Raw genomic sequence first — 15,142 nt, forward strand, 5'->3', positions numbered from 1 at the left:
CTGTCACCTGCTTCCCAGTCCTGGCCTCAACCCCAGGGGGTCATGCTGGGAAGGTGGACGTCGGTGCCCTGAGTGGGGACAGTTCCCGCCTCAGCGCTGCCCCCTGCCCGTGGTCCTGAGGCAGGTGGGGACAGGCTCAGGGTCAGAGAAAAGGGCCATGAGGCGGTGGGCCGTCCCCCTGCTGGCCTCACGCCACTCTAGGTCTGGATGTTTCCTGGGATGCTCCCCACCTCCCCTCCCCTCTCTCCTCTGCCCTCCTTTTCCTGTTTTCCCATCCCCTTCCCGCCCCTCCCTCCCCTTTCCTCCCCCCTCCCCGCCTCCCCCCTTCCCCTTCCCCCTACTCCTCCCCAGCTCTCAGCCCTCAGCACTTCCCTCTCTGCCTGTTGGAGACTCTTAGTCCCACTCCCACCTGTGCGAGGCGGAGCAGCTGCAGAGGCTCGGGGGCGAGCGGAGAAGGGCCCCGGGCAGCCCATGGCTCCGAGCAGAGGGGCACAGGCTTCAGGGCCCACCCGGCTGTCGGCGAGATGCCTGCTCGCCGCCCCAGCAGGGCCACGGTGGGGGGCGCGGGGGATGGTAGGGGGCGCTCAGGGGAGCCGTGCCCCCACCCCCTGGCCCCGCCTGGGTTCCGGCCCTGCTCACCCCCAATGCTTTCAGCTGCACCCACGTAGCGGTGATTCCCTGGGCCAGCCCAGATGGCACCTGTGTGTGTTCCTGTGTCCCCGAGTGCGCTTCTGTGTGCCCTGTGTGTGTGTGTCATGGCAGTGCGTGCCCACCCCTCCCGTCTCAGCCCTGGGCTGTACGCCTTGCCCCCCCTCTGCCCGCGCTCAGTGCTGTGTTGGCAGGGCTTGGCCTGGGTGACGAGCCCCCGCAGGGCCCTTTGAGCTGCCACTGGGGCCCTGCAGGACCTGCTAACCCCTTGCTTCCCAGAGGCCACTGAGGGCCCCCTGGCCTCCAGAGCCCAGGAAACGGACCCGGGCAGACGCCTGGGCCACCTCTTGTGCCTACAGCCTGGGACCCTCGATCTGGCCCTCAGGCCCTGCACTGAAGGAGCCTGCGAAGCTGAGCCATTTCCGGAGACCCCCGAGCAGCAGGGCCGAGGGAAGGGGGCCATGTAGGGGGGCCGCGCGGCACCCTGTGTCACCAGCTCTTCCTGCTTGTCCTGCAGTTGGTCACCAGGACTCGGGGCCAAGACCGGGCCATCGCCAGCTCCCCACTCCCAGGCAGGCATAGCCGCACCTCAGCCACCCACGTCCCGCTCAGCATGTGCTTCCTCTTTCCCAAGCCCTTCTGGAACATTCCAGGCCGCCATCCACTAGGCACTGCTCGGAGGCCGGCCCGTGACTGGCGGCTGCCGGGGCCGTCAGACCGTCCTTGTCCAGAGGGCACCGTGTGGCCTGGCCGGAGCCACCTTGTACAGACCTGCGCCGAGAGAGCAGCCCTGCCCCTGCGCGCCCCCACCCCCTCACACCGCCTGCACCCGCCTTTCCCAGCGCCTGGCTCCTCTGTGACCCCGTCGACCTGGCTTCCGTCAGCGCTCCTGGTGGGAGGCCCCTGGAATGTCCCTGAAGCTCATATCTGCTTGGCCAGGGGCTGTCGCCCCACCCCCTCGTTCCTGTTCCCCCTGGCGAGGGAGGGAGGGAGGGAGGGTCCTTCCGCAGTGGAGCACGGCTGTCCCTGCCCTCAGGGAGAGCACAGCGAGGTGGTGCTGGGGTGACTCTCAGAACCGGGGGCCTGGGGCTGGCGGGTGGGGGGGGGGTAGGCGGCTGTTCTGGAGTGCGGCTCGCCCATAGGGGAGGGGCGGAGGCTGGGACCCCCGTGCATGCGGCAGCCTGGTGGTGTCCCACGAGTGCCAGGTGCGGGAGGGCACCCCCAGCCTGCAGCTGCACGGGGAGCCAGGGCGGGGTTCTTTAAAAGCCCTGTTGGCCCCCACCCCGCAGTGCTCAGGGGTCACCCCTGGCAAGGCTCAGGTCCGTGTCGAGTGCAGCCTGGGGCGAGCACTGGCCCAGCACCCCGCTCTGACAGGCCCCCAGCAAGGGGACGGGGCCTCCCAGCCCCACTGTGCAGGGACCAGGGGCCTCGAGGGCTGCTGTCCCCTCCCTGAGGGGGCGCCGGGGCAGCAGGCCAGCAGCCCCGCCCTGCCCTGACTGCACCCCAGGCACCCGCCATGGGCCCCTGTAAGGGGACACGGGGACCCCAGCAGCCGCCATGCCCCAGCTCTGCCCTGTGCCACCTCCGTCCTCCACTCCCCGGGCCCCTCGCGCACGCCCTCCGGTGTGGCTGTCCCTGTCTTGCTGCTGGGCCCAGGGTGACAAAGTCTGGGTGTCAGCGGGACCCTCCTCGCCAAGGCCGCCCCAGTGGACGCCCCTTGTCGGCTCAACTCCAGGCACAGGTCGGGCGTTGGGAGTATGAGATGGCGCAGACTCTGCTGGCCCCTGCCCTGCCCTCACTCCTGCCCTGCTCTCACCCACACCCCTGCCCTGCCCTCACTCCTGCCCTGCTCTCACCCACACCCCTGCCCTGCCCTCGCCCCTGTCCTGCCCTGCCCTCACTCTTGCTAGCCCTCACCCTCACCCCTGCCTGCCCTTGTCCTGGCCCCTGCCCTGCCTACCTCTGCCCTGCCCTCACCCTTGCCTGCCTTCACCTTTGCCCTTGTCCTGCCCTGCCCTCATCTGCCCTGCCCTTGCCCTGGCCCCTGCCCTTGCCCTACTCCTGCCCTTTGCTCACCCTCGCCCCTGCCCTGCCCTCGCCTCTGCCTTGCCTGTGCCCCTGCCTCTCCTTGCCCTGGCCCCTGCCCTGCCCTCGCCCCTGCCCTGCCCTATCTCTGCCCTGCCCTCACCCCTGCCTGCCCTCACCCTTGCCTGTGTCCTGCCCTCGCCCCTGCCCTGCTCCCGCCCCTGCCCTGCCCTCGCCCCTGCCCTGCCTCACCCCAGCCTCTACCCTGCCCTCACCCCAGCCCTCCCAGGCCTCGGGCATCCTGCCCACCTCCCTTTCGATGGGTTCCTCCTCTGACTCACACTCCCCAGAGCAGCATCTCTAGGGGCAAAAGCTGTCTCTTCCAGAAACATCCCCAGGGCCAGGAAGCCTGACCAGCTGCCTGGGCGTCCACGGCCAATAGAGTTGCCACACGGGATAGGCCATCACGCTGGCCCCGTGTGCGACCTGCCCCCACCCAGCAGTGCCCTTCCAGGAGGCGGAGAAGAGTGAACCCCAGCCCCAGAGTGCCTGGTGCCTCCAGCTCGTGCCCATGGACAGCGGGTGGACAGGTGGTGATAAGGGCCAGAGCCACGTGACCGGGGGATTCTGCCCCTGCTGGGGGAGGGGGAGCTGAGGAGGGTCTGAGGGGGAGCTGAGGCAGTTGTGGAAAGCTGAGGTGGGTGCTAGGAGAGAGCAAGGCAGGTGTCGGGGAACTGATGTGGTGTGAAGGGGTAGCTGAGGCAGGTGTGAGAGAGACCTGAGGTGTGTGTGAAGGGGAGCTGAGGTGGGTGTGAGGGAGGACCTGAGGCGTGTGTGAAGGGGAGCTGAGGCGAGTGTGAGGGGAGACCTGAGGTGTGTGTGAAGGGGAGCTGAGGCGGGTGTGAGGGGAGACCTGAGGTGTGTGTGAAGGGGTAGCTGAGGCGGGTGTGAGGGGAGACCTGAGGCATGTGTAAAGGGGAGCTGAGGTGGGTGTGAGGGAGGACCTGAGGCGTGTGTGAAGGGGAGCTGAGGTGGGTGTGAGGGAGGACCTGAGGTGTGTGTGAAGAGGAACTTAGACGGGTGTTCAAAGGAAACGGGCGAGTGTGAGGGGGAAACCAAGGAGGGTGTGAGGGGAGCTGAGGTGGATTTGAGGGGAAAGTGAAGTGGATTTGGGGGGAGCTGACGCAGTGTGAGGTAGGTGCAGGTGACGTGCATGGGAGGGATGGCACCCCCTCTGCTCTCGCTAGCATTCAGGAGGCCTGCTTGCCAGGATGCAGCGTGTGTGGGAACTCTGGGTCTCCCCACTCTGGGCTGCAGACTCTGGCTTGGCACAGGCAGCACGATGGAAGGAAAACCTGCTTTCTTGCCGTCACTTGGGCACACATGTTCTGCACCATGAACCCCACAGGCGGGAGTCTGACCACGCTCTGCAGGACCTCATGTTCTGTGCCCCTTAGTGTGATGCCGCTTGGCTGAGACCAATGTCAGCACTGACATGTGTGCACGTCACCCCACGCCACCGGGCTGTGATCCCACATCAGAAGTGACTGCCAAGGAAGAGGGAACGATCACGGGGCTCAGCTGCCACAGCGTCTTAGAGGAGACTCCGGCCCCTCACCAGGCACCCCTCTGCACCCACCTTACACTGGGAGGCTTAAGGAAAGACCCATCATGGGACCGAAGGAGCTAAGTTCCCGCCCCGCGGGGAAGCATGCAGGAAGCAGGCTGGAGGGGCCTGGGGGTGATGGCAGAGATGGTGAGGGATGCTGAGGTTCAGGATTGCCTTGTGGACGGCCACGGCCCCACCCACCCCAACAAGTTCAGGGGGTGGGGCGCTGTGTGGCGTGGGGGGTAGAGGTGAAGTCGGGTTCCTGAGTTTGTATCCCAAACGCTGTTGGCCTCCCCGGGACTAATGAGCAGGGCTGTGGGCACCTGAGAGAGGTCTGCAGGGTTCAGGGTGTGCGGCCTGAGGAGCCTGGGCTGCCCCCAGCTGAGGGGTGCAGCCCCCTGGCTCTCTTCCTCAGGGCCAGAGGCCCAGGGCTGAAGATGCAGACTGGGGGCCTGATAGTGGGCCTGGAGCGGTACGAGGGAAGGTGCTGGAGCTCTCAGGGTTCGGTTCGCAGTGAGAGATCTGACTGAGGAAGAATGCAGAGTACCTTCAAGGGATATTCTGCGGTCAAGATGTGGTCAGTGTGGGTTTCTAGCCCTGCGCATTCACACCAGAGCTCTGGAATGTTCCAGACCTCTGAAGTGTCACCTGGCACTTCTGTTTTCCTTCCTGATTTGGAGAGCAAGACTAACAAGCTTAAGGAAGATTTCAACAGATTGAAACAAAGGGATGTGAGAGTATGTTACTGAGCTAGTCTGACAGAGGAGCCGGACAAGGAGTCAAGGATGTCCCTGTCAGGATGGAAGTAACCTGTCAGGATGATGGTGGTGTCTAGCAGGGTATTGGAGGTGACCCTGTCAGGGTAATGAAGGTGATGCTATCAGAATGACGGAGGTGTCCCTATTAAGGTGACAGAGGTAACTGTCAGTGTGTTGGAGGTACCCTTGTCAGAGTAATGGAGGTATCTCTGTCAGAGTTTGGAAGTAACCCTCTCAGAATGATGACACCTCTCAGGAGGTGTCCCTGTCAGCATGATGGTTTCCCTGTCAGCATGATGGAAGCATTCATGTCAGGGTGATGGAGGGGTTCTGTCAGAATGATAGGGGTATTTCTGTGAGGATCTTGGTTTCCTTTTCAGAGCATTGGAGGCATCCCTGTGAAGGTGATGAAGGTGACCCTGTCAGGGTGATGGAGGTACCCCTGTCAGGGTAATGGAGGTGTCCCTCTCAGCATGATGTAGGCTTCCCTGTCAGGGTGATAGAGGCATCCCTGTCACGGTGATGGAGGCATCCTTGTCAGGGTAGTAAGACTTCCCTGCCAGAGTGATGAGTGTTGCTGTCAGAGGACCCTTGCCTATCTGCCTGTAACACTAGGACCAAGATCCACTGTGGCTCTTATTCTGTAGAGTTTAGGGCCATCAACTCCAGTTTCTGGGTTCCTGTTTAGGGGATTTGAGAGCATAACTGTCCAGGTGCCTGGCATGTGAGTGTCAAGTCAGTGGTCCCACCTCCTACATGGGGGTGTCTTCAGAACACCGCCCTTCCCCCAGGCACTCCCCAGCCCTCATGCACAGACATTTGCCTGCCTCACCTCACAGGTGGCCCCTCCAGGACACCTCTGGCCACCACAGTGTGTGCCACGATTGTGAATGTTCTAGCTGTCTGGACGCCAGAAAATTGGAAAGCAAGCAAAGGTTCCTGAGGGGCTTGTAGGCCCAGAACAAGCTAAGCAGAAACCGTGGCATCAGAAATGTGTGTGTGCGTGTGTGCACTCACGCATGTTGACTTGAGGCTGCCCCTTCCTCTGCCATCTTGCCCTTCCCAAAGGACTCCGGGGGTATTGCCCACACAGCCTGGCCCCTGGCAGGGTGCTGGGTCCGCTGACCCGGGGAAGGTGGCGGTCCATGCTTCTAATGGCTTCATGTTTTGCAATCCCGTCGGCCTTTCAAAGGTTGCGACTGACCTGGGCAGGGACTGGTGAGTGTTTGGGGCAGGGGAGGGGTTAAGGGACCCTTTTGATGAACATAGCCTTTACTCCCTGGGGAGGAGCTCCCCTCGTCCACCCCCCCGCCAGGGGAAGAGGGAGAGCAACCAAGGGCTCTCAAGTTCCTGGTTTTCTTGCTCTGCAAACAGGGCTGTGGGGTGCAGGAGCCGGGAAGGAGAGGAGTGGGGGGCAGTAGTTGGGAGGGGGCCCACCCTCAGGGCCGGGGGCGGAGCCAGGGCAGTGGCCTGGCACTATTGAAACGTGTGCGCGCCCCCGTGTAAGTGCGTGTGTGTGTGCATGTGTGTGTGCGTGTGTGTGCACGCACTCGCGCATGTTGACTTGAGGCAGGTCCGGGACTGTGCCGTCCTTGGAAGTGTTTCCAAAACAAACTGACCCATGGCCACCCGGAGAGCAGGCATTGGGCAACTCGCAGTCAGCTGGCCACCCCTCGTCAGGACAGGCACACAGGTTTCCGGAGCTTCCTGGCCACAACAGCCCCCTCTAGATTATGCCCGCAAGGTATATAGGACACACACCTGCCCACGCACACATGCCCACAGCACACACCCCAGCCTGAAGCACAGACACACATGCCCACAGCAGTTAACGCACACACCCACCCATGGCAGACACACACAGACACACACACACCTGCCCACACAGACACACACATGCCCACAGCACACAGACACGCACACACCCACCCACAGCAGAGACCCGCACATACCCGCTCACACAGACACACAGCACACAGACACATGTGTATGCACTATACACTCACCACACATAAAAGACACGAGCACACACATATGCAACACGTATGCACACACACGGGGGCACACGGGCTTCTGGGCTCTGGGCTTCCCCACCTCCTTCGGGACTCGTGCTTTGAATTTAACTCCAGGACAAATGATTCGCGGCTAGACGCAGCAGCCGCCCGAGCGCTAGTGTTTAGGAAACACCATTTGCTCACACCCTCTGTCTCCCTCCGAGAATGCGGTTCTCTGCCGAGGCGAGGCGGGAAGGGGCAGGAAGTGAGCAGCGGCTCTGCAAATAGTCGCCCACGGCCGTCCCTTCCACCCCCCTCCCCTAACAGGAGGTGGGTGTGCGCCCCGGGGGGAGGTGAGAGGTGCCGTGGGAGAAGCGCCCGAGGCCAGCGTGGCCCCCAGGGTGGGGTCTGTGTGCACCCCTTGCCCGCTGCAAGGGGGTCGCTCCTGAGCCCGGGCCCGTGACTGGGGGTTGCTTCTGGCTCTGCAACGGGCTCACTCGTGGTGGGCGCAGAGGGGAACGCTGGGGTGCTGTCCCGAGGCAGCTGGACAGCCGGCAGCGGGGTCCTGCCATGGGCCCGCGTGGCCAGCCGGGGCCTTTCCGAGGTTGCCCGGCAGGGGGCGCGCGCCGGTGGCGCGCGGGCGGCGGCCGGCGCCGGCGCCCCTGACGTCACCGCCCCGCGGTCGCCATGGCGACGGCCTCATCAGCACGCGCGTCAGAGCCGCCAGTCTCTTGGCAACCGCCCGATCTCCCGCTTTCCCTCCGCCTGGCGCTGCGCCGCGCGTCGCTCTGGCGTCAAAGCGACGTCAATGGGGCCGTATCAGCCCGGCGGCGGCGGCGGCGGCCCGGGGGCGGGGCCGGCCCGGAGGGGCGGGCCTGAGGGGCGGGGGCTCGGCCGGGGGCGGGCCCCGGGAGTGGTCTCAGCGCGGGGCGTGCCTGGAGGTGTGGTCTACCGCGTGCGGGGCGTGTCCGGGGGCGTGGCCTCCGCGTACGGGGCGTGCCTGAAGGCGTGGTTTCAGTGTGCAGGGCGTGCCTGGAGGCGTGGTCTCCGCGTTTGGGGCGGGGCCGAGGGCGTGGTCTCCTCGCGGGGCGGGGCCGGCGGCGGCGGCGAGCGCGCCCGCGGGCCCGGGGCTGACATGCAGCGCGGCCCGGGCGGCGGCAGCAGCGGCGGCGGCGGGGACCCGAACGGCGACGCGGGCCGAGGGGGCGGCGGCTCTCGCGGCGGCCCAGCCCCGGCGCTCCGAGGTCGGCGAGGCGGCGGCGGACCGGGGGCTGCCTGGGCGCGGGGCTCGGGCGGGCCGGCAGGGCGTGCGCGGGGGTCGCGCCGGGGACGTCGCCGTTGGCCGCTCTTTGTTGTGGCCGGGCGGCGGGCCGGGACCCGGGCTTCGGGGCGGTCCGGGAACCTGGGTTCGGGGCGGTCCCGGGACGGCTGTCCCAGGACCCGGGATTGGGGCGATTCCGACAGCGCGCGGCGGGGCAATCCGGGTACTGGGGTTCGAGGAGGTCCGGGACCCGGCGTTCGGAGCGGTCCCGGGATCGGGTTCGGGGCGGTCCGGGTTCCCGGGTCGGGGCTGCCCCGCGCTGCTGTGCGGGTGGCGGGGAGGGTCCGCGCGGCCGGGGTCAGCCCGGCGGGGGCGCGGCCGTGCGCGGCGCGCTGAGTGTCCGGCCCCCGCAGGTGTCCTCCGGAAGCATGGTGACCATGGCCGAGTTCAGCGCGGCGCCCGCCGGCCAGGGCCAGCAGAAGCCCCTCCGCGTGGGCTTCTACGACATCGAGCAGACCCTGGGCAAAGGCAACTTCGCGGTGGTGAAGCTGGCCCGGCACCGGGTGACCAAGACCCAGGTCCGTGGGCGGTGAGAGGGGCCGGATCAGAATAACCCGGCGCAGCCTCGCCCAGACGTTTATTTAACTCAGACTATTTTAAGTAACGTTCATGGGTACTTTGGGTATTTTCTCCCCTGACTTTCTGACCCTGGGGGGGCATGAAATATTTCAGAAATCCCTGGGAGGGAAAATTAAGGGGCAGGCTCGGGAAGGTGAGGAGCTCGCCTGTTCCTTTCAACACAGGCTCTTCTCTCCCCAGGTGGCGATAAAAATAATTGATAAAACACGCCTGGATTCGAGCAACTTGGAGAAGATCTACCGTGAGGTCCGGATCATGAAGCTTCTGAACCACCCTCACATCATCAGGCTGTACCAGGTGAGGGCCCTGGGCGGCGGCTCGCGGGCTGGGCATGGGGGTCTTCTGAGCTGTGCCGCCACCCACTTCTGGAGGGCGGTCACTCCGGTCCCACTCGCGTGTCAGCCCTCGAGTCGGGGCTGCTGCCTCTGGACAACCGTCCAGCACGAAAACCAGCGGCTCTGGTACCGCGGTCCTACATGTCTGGGTCTAGTTTGTCCCCTCTTAGGGGACCAAGGACAGCCCTGTCCTCGAGCCGAGCGCAGCGCTGGCGTCCAGCCCCCATGGGAGCGGCCCCTGCCCGCTGGCTTTGTGGCCTCAGCGCGGCTACTCCCCTTGAGGCCGAGAAGTCACGTCCTGGGGTGGTGAGAGCTGAGCCCGTCCCACCGGCGACAGCGTCCGTCCAGCCTTCCCGCCTCCCGAGACGGCCGGGCGGAGGTGCTGGCCTCCCCGGCCCGGCCCCCTGAAGGGTCCGCGAGCGTGCCGGCCCTGCCCAGCGGCCTGAGCACCCACGTCAGCAGCCCACTCTGTTTGCTTTCTGCTGGCATGTGGCACTGTCCCTCTGATAAGGCCTTTCCTCTGTGGCCACTGATGTCAGAGGCGGGGCCTCCGCTGCCCCTCCCCGTCCGCCCGCCTTCCTGTCCCTCCTCCGCTCACCCATTGTGTGGAGGTGGCCGGTGCCTGGGCTCCCAGCCTGGACCATGCCGCTGGCCCCAGGTTCCTGCTGCCTGTGTCCACCCAGGTCCAGCTGGCCTGGCCAGAGGGGACACTGCCCTTTCTCCTGGAGTTGGGGCCCTGAGCATTCTGGTTTGCTCCTGGGGCTCACGGTGGCCGCCCTGGGGAGCCCCCACACTGGGCCTCCCTCGAGTGGGCCTCACCCACCTCTCGCCTCCCGGTGTGGCCGGCTGCTTCACGGCTGTGGGACGCGGGAGCGAAACTCCCGATCCGCTCAGCAGGCTGGAGGCTGCCTGCGCTCAGCCGAGCCTGTCACCTGTCGGAGGACAGCTGCCCCACGGCCGCCATTCCAGCCCCCTTTGCGGGGTTTGGGGCAGTCGGGTGGGAGCGGAGAGCAGGACCGTGAAGTGTCTGGGGTCCTGGCCCCCTTCCCTGCAGGTGATGGAGACCAAGGACATGCTGTACATTGTCACCGAGTTCGCCCAGAACGGGGAGATGTTTGGTAAGGGCCCTCCTCCGCGGCAGCCCCCGGCCCCCTTGCTGGGCCCCGCTCCCCGCTCACGCCTCTCTCTCGCCCCCAGACTACCTGACCGCCAATGGGCACCTCAGCGAGGACGAGGCCCGGAAGAAGTTCTGGCAGATCCTGTCCGCCGTGGAGTACTGCCACAGCCACCACATCGTCCACCGCGACCTCAAGACGGAGAACCTGCTGCTGGACGGGAACCTGGACATCAAGCTGGCAGGCACGGGAGGGGCCCCCGCGGGGACGAGACCCCCGGCCCCCAGGGGCTGCCATGGCGCCTCACTCCTTCCCTTGTCTCTCAGATTTCGGTTTCGGGAACTTCTACAAGCCGGGAGAGCCCCTGTCCACGTGGTGTGGGAGCCCCCCGTACGCCGCCCCGGAGGTCTTCGAGGGCAGAGAGTATGAAGGGCCCCAGCTGGACGTCTGGGTAGGAGCTGGGGCCGCAGGGTGCTGCCGGGCGAACAGGGGTGGGCGGTGGGCAGTGGGCTGGGGTGGCGGCCGTGCCCGTCCCGTGCTGAGGCCCGTCCCCGGCCCCCGCAGAGCCTGGGCGTGGTGCTGTACGTGCTGGTGTGCGGCTCGCTGCCCTTCGACGGGCCCAGCCTCCCGGCCCTGCGGCAGCGCGTGCTGGAGGGCCGCTTCCGCATCCCCTTCTTTATGTCCCAAGGTGGGTGTGCGCCGCGGGCAGGCGTCCTGGGCAGGCCTCGCCCCCGTGGGAGGGACCCTGCACCAGTGGGAGGGACCCTGCCCCAGGGCCCAGGGGGAGCGGCCCCCGGCCGAGGCTCAGCCCGCTCCCTCCCCCAGACTGCGAGAGCCTGATCCGCCGCATGCTGGTGGTGGACCCCACCAAGCGCATCAGCGTTGCCCACATCCGCCAGCACCGGTGGATGCAGGCCGCGCCCCCCCTGCCGCCCGCCTCCCCGCTCCCCTCCCTCAGCCACGGCGCCAGCCTGGGCCACTACGACGAGCAGGTGCTGGGGCTCATGCAGGCGCTGGGCGCCGACCGGCACAGGACAGTGGAGGTGAGCTGCCACCCAGCCTGCTGCACCCCTGCCCCCTGCCCGCACCCCTGCCTTCCCCACCCATACCCCTGCACTCCTGCCCCCCTCACCTGCATTCCTGCCCTCCACCCTCACCCCTGCCTCCCCTGCCCACACCCCTGCCCCCCGCCCACACCCCTGCCTCCCCCACCTGCACTTCTGCCCCCCCACATGACATCCCCTGCTCTACCCCTGCCTCCCCTGCCTGCATTTGACTTCCCTGTCCGCACCCCTGCCCCCCCAACACCCCTGCCTCTGCCTCTCAGTTTGACCTCCCCCACCCACACCTCCGCCCCCCCGCCCGCACCCCTGCCTCCCCACCTGCACCCCTGACCACCTCTCCACACCACTGCCCGTGTTTCTACTGCACCCTTGCTCACACTCCTGCCCACACCCCCGCCCATCCCCCTCCCGTGCCCCTGCTTGGCCCGGCGTGGCTGTGGGTGGGCTCCCAGCTGCCGGGCCCTAAGTGCCGCTTCCCTCCGCCCCCAGTCACTGCGGACCAGCAGCTACAACCACTTTGCGGCCATCTACTACCTCCTGCTTGAGCGGCTGAGGGAGCACCGCAGCCCCCCGCAGCAGCGCCCCCCGCCGCAGCCCCACGGCTCCGACCTCGGCACTCTGGAGGTGAGCAGCGGCTTCTGAGCCCGGAGGGTCGGGGAAACGAGCCCCCGCCCTCCCGCTGAACCCGCCCCTGTGCCCAGGTCCCTGCCGACGCCTTCCAGGCCTCCCAGCGGGGCGCGCAGCCCCCCAGCCCAGGCCAGTCTGCCCTGCAGGCCGAGGTGGACTGTGACCTGCCCAGCTGCCTGCAGGTGAGGGGAGGCCCTGGGGTATACGGGCCCTGGGGTGTGCAGGCCCTGGGGTGTGTGGGCCCTGGGGGTGTGCCGGGCCCCGGGTCACTCGCTCGCCCTCCACAGCCGTGGCTTCTGCCCGTGGACCCCAGCTGCAGCAGCGTGCTCTGGCCCCGGTCAGCGTCGCCCAGCGGCCTGCTGGACACGGCCATCAGCGAGGAGGCGCGGCCGGGCCGGGGCCTGCATGAGGAGCCGGAGTCCCTGGCTGGTGGCACTGGCCGCAGGCACACCCTGGCCGAGGTGTCCAGCTTCTCCCCGTGCAGCCCTCCCTGTGAGTGTCCCCTGCCCAGGGCTGAGCTAGGGGCGGGGTGCTCATGCGGGAACAGGTCCGTGCGGGGCGGGGCGGGGCGGGGCGGGACAGGGTTGCCTGCGGCCCCCCTGAGTGAGCCCCCCCCACAGGTATCATCGTCTCCACGTCCGTGCCAGCGGCCTCTGAGGGCACTAGCTCCGACAGCTGCGTCCCCTTCTCTGCCTGCGGTGCCCCTCGGGGGCTCAGCGGCCGCCTGGCTGCCCAGGGGCTACTGGGCACGTGCTCCCCGCTGCACCTGGCCTCGCCCCTGCTGGGGGCGCAGTCGGCCACCCCGCTGCTGCAGCGTCAGGGGGCCGCAGCTGGGGCAGCCCTGCTGTCCGTCAGCTTCCAGGAAGGTCGCCGGGCGTCCGACACCTCGCTCACTCAAGGTGAGTAGCCCTCCGGCCCTGCGGGCTGTCCCTGGCCGGGATCCCCGGGGTGGACGGCAGGACCCCTGGCCAGCGGCCTGTGCCTTCGGGGCACCGCGCTGGGCGGGCAGGGTGGACCCCGGCCACAGAGACCCAATGCCCAGGGCCCCGCTCCCTCTGTGGCCCCGGGGCCCCCCACGGTGCCAGGGCTCAGGCTCTGCCTCTGTCCAGGCCTGAAAGCCTTCCGGCAGCAGCTCCGCAAGAACCCCAGGGCCAAGGGCCTCCTGGGCCTGAACAAGATCAAGGGGCTGGCCCGCCACGTGTGCCTGTCCGCCTCCTCCAGTCGGGCCTCCAGGGCTGGCCTGGGCCCCCTGCAGCCGCTGCCCCCGAGCCCGGGCCTGCTCGACACCGTGCTCCAGCAGCAGAGGTGCGCTCGCCCTCCCGGCCTCGCCGCTCCCCCTCCTGCATGTGTGCGCGCATGTGCGTGCGTGTGTTTGTGCGTGTGCACGTGTGTTGGGCTGTGAAGGGCCATGTGTGGCTGCCATCTCCAAGCCAGGGGGGAGGTTGCCAGGGTGTCAGGGTCGCGGGTGTCCCCTTCCCGGAGGACAGATGTGGACGACCAGCCCGGCCTGACCCCTGCCTGTGGCCTCGTGTCCCCCAGGCTGCTCCAGCTCCAGCATCAGGCGGCCTCCACACCCAGCTGCCCGCAGAGCCCCCTGCCGCCCGCCGCCGCGCTGCCCGGCCCCCTCCCCGCGCCCGGGCTCCCAGAGGAGCTGGGCCTGCGGCCACCAGCCCCTCTGCTCCCGGCCGGGCTCTCCCCAGTGGTCTCAGCCGCGCAGCTCCTGGACACCCACTTGCACATCGGTGGCCCGGCCTCCTCGGCCCCGCCCGCCCCGCTGGCCACGCGGGCCCCCAGCTTTGAGCCGGTGGCGGGCCTGCGGCCGGGGGACTGTGACATGGAGGCCCTGAGCCCTGGCCGGCGCGGCGCCTTCGTCCTGGTGCAGTGAGGCTGCCCGCGGGCGCCTGTCCCAGCAATAATCTCGAGGCCGAGCGCGGCTCGAGGCCACCAAGCAATACGCCCCGCCCCGCCCCTGCAGCATCGGTTTCCGTTCCTCACACCGGGCCGCTGCCCTGCGCTGGCCGGACTCGCCGAAGGGGGCCCTGGACGGGGCTGCCTCGGGTCTCCGCACCCGGGCGCACTGGCCGCGGCCACTCCCTGGATCGACCGTGTCCAGAGGCAAGCTGCTGCCCCCGGCAGTTCCGAGCGCCCGGGGCGGGGGGCTTCAGGGAGCCCCGAGCGGCAGGGCACGCCCCCAACTCCTCATCTGCTGCTACTTCACCGACAGACCCAGGAAGCGTCGCCGAGGGGGGCGGCCGGCCCGCGCCTGTTCTCCCGGCAGAGTGTGCCGGTGGGCGGCTCGTTGAAGGGGATGGGGTCTCCGCCTCCAGCCCCCGCCGGCGGCCCCGCCTCATTCAGGTGCCTTCAGCTCCCGATGGCCCCGCCACCCACAGTGTTAGTCCCAGCGGCCAGAGCCACGCTGGCCAAAGCCAAAGACTGGGGCTGGTGTCCTCGGGCCCCCCAGGGCTGAGTCCTGGCCCCCCCGCGGTGAGGCCTGGCCGGCTGCGCCTGCTCCCAGGGAGGCCGGGCGGGGGCCACCCCCAGGCCGGAGGCCCCACACCACAGCAAGCACTTTAATCACGGCCCTTCCGAGCCTGGCGGCTGTGCCCGCCACATCCCTAGGACGCCGTCCGCCGGGCCCAGCCTGCGGTGAGATAGTTTTGTTGTGTTTGTTTGTTTTTTTTTTTACCACAACCGAAGTAATTATTCTGTTACCCTGAGAGGCGTGTGCTGGATGATTAGTGGATGCCTGTTTTTTAATTTAATATTTAAATAAAATATTTGGGGACAAACCCCTGGCCTCCGCCTGCTCTGACACCTCAGCCCCTCCACGTTGCACCACGTGGGCTCCCGGGGTCCTGGACCCGCGTGTGTTAGACCAGGGCCGGCTGCCGCCCACCCCGCACAGCACCAATGACCGCAGGCGCGTGTCCTCTCCTGCCCGGGGGTATTTGAGAGCCCCCGGTCGCCTGGGCACCGTGGCTGAGCGGGGCTGGTGCCCCTCAGGCTGCGGACGGTGGCTGCGCTGGCGTCTGCGTAGGACGGCCCAGGGTGTGTGCCTGTCTCGTCA

The 15,142-nt window shown here is 67.6% G+C and overlaps 2 protein-coding genes across 2 annotated transcripts; both read left to right on the forward strand.

Moving 5' to 3' along the window:
- The first annotated feature begins 7,842 nt into the window (after window positions 1-7,842).
- On the forward strand, window positions 7,843-8,691 carry LOC129401675 (uncharacterized). Its single transcript, XM_055124414.1, has one exon. It carries the CDS (start codon window positions 7,843-7,845, stop codon window positions 8,689-8,691), a length of 849 nt encoding a protein of 282 aa, XP_054980389.1.
- On the forward strand, window positions 8,146-14,858 carry SIK1 (salt inducible kinase 1). Its single transcript, XM_055126562.1, has 14 exons — window positions 8,146-8,278; window positions 8,709-8,873; window positions 9,115-9,231; window positions 10,324-10,387; window positions 10,467-10,628; window positions 10,711-10,835; window positions 10,949-11,072; window positions 11,210-11,427; window positions 11,938-12,072; window positions 12,150-12,257; window positions 12,363-12,567; window positions 12,696-12,974; window positions 13,185-13,380; window positions 13,615-14,858. Exons 2-14 carry the CDS (start codon window positions 8,724-8,726, stop codon window positions 13,958-13,960), a joined length of 2,229 nt encoding a protein of 742 aa, XP_054982537.1. The 5' UTR covers window positions 8,146-8,278; window positions 8,709-8,723; the 3' UTR covers window positions 13,961-14,858.
- The last annotated feature ends 284 nt before the right edge of the window (window positions 14,859-15,142 follow it).

Source organism: Sorex araneus, chromosome 2, assembly GCF_027595985.1.
Source record: "Sorex araneus isolate mSorAra2 chromosome 2, mSorAra2.pri, whole genome shotgun sequence".
In the NCBI taxonomy this organism is placed as follows: domain Eukaryota; kingdom Metazoa; phylum Chordata; class Mammalia; order Eulipotyphla; family Soricidae; genus Sorex; species Sorex araneus.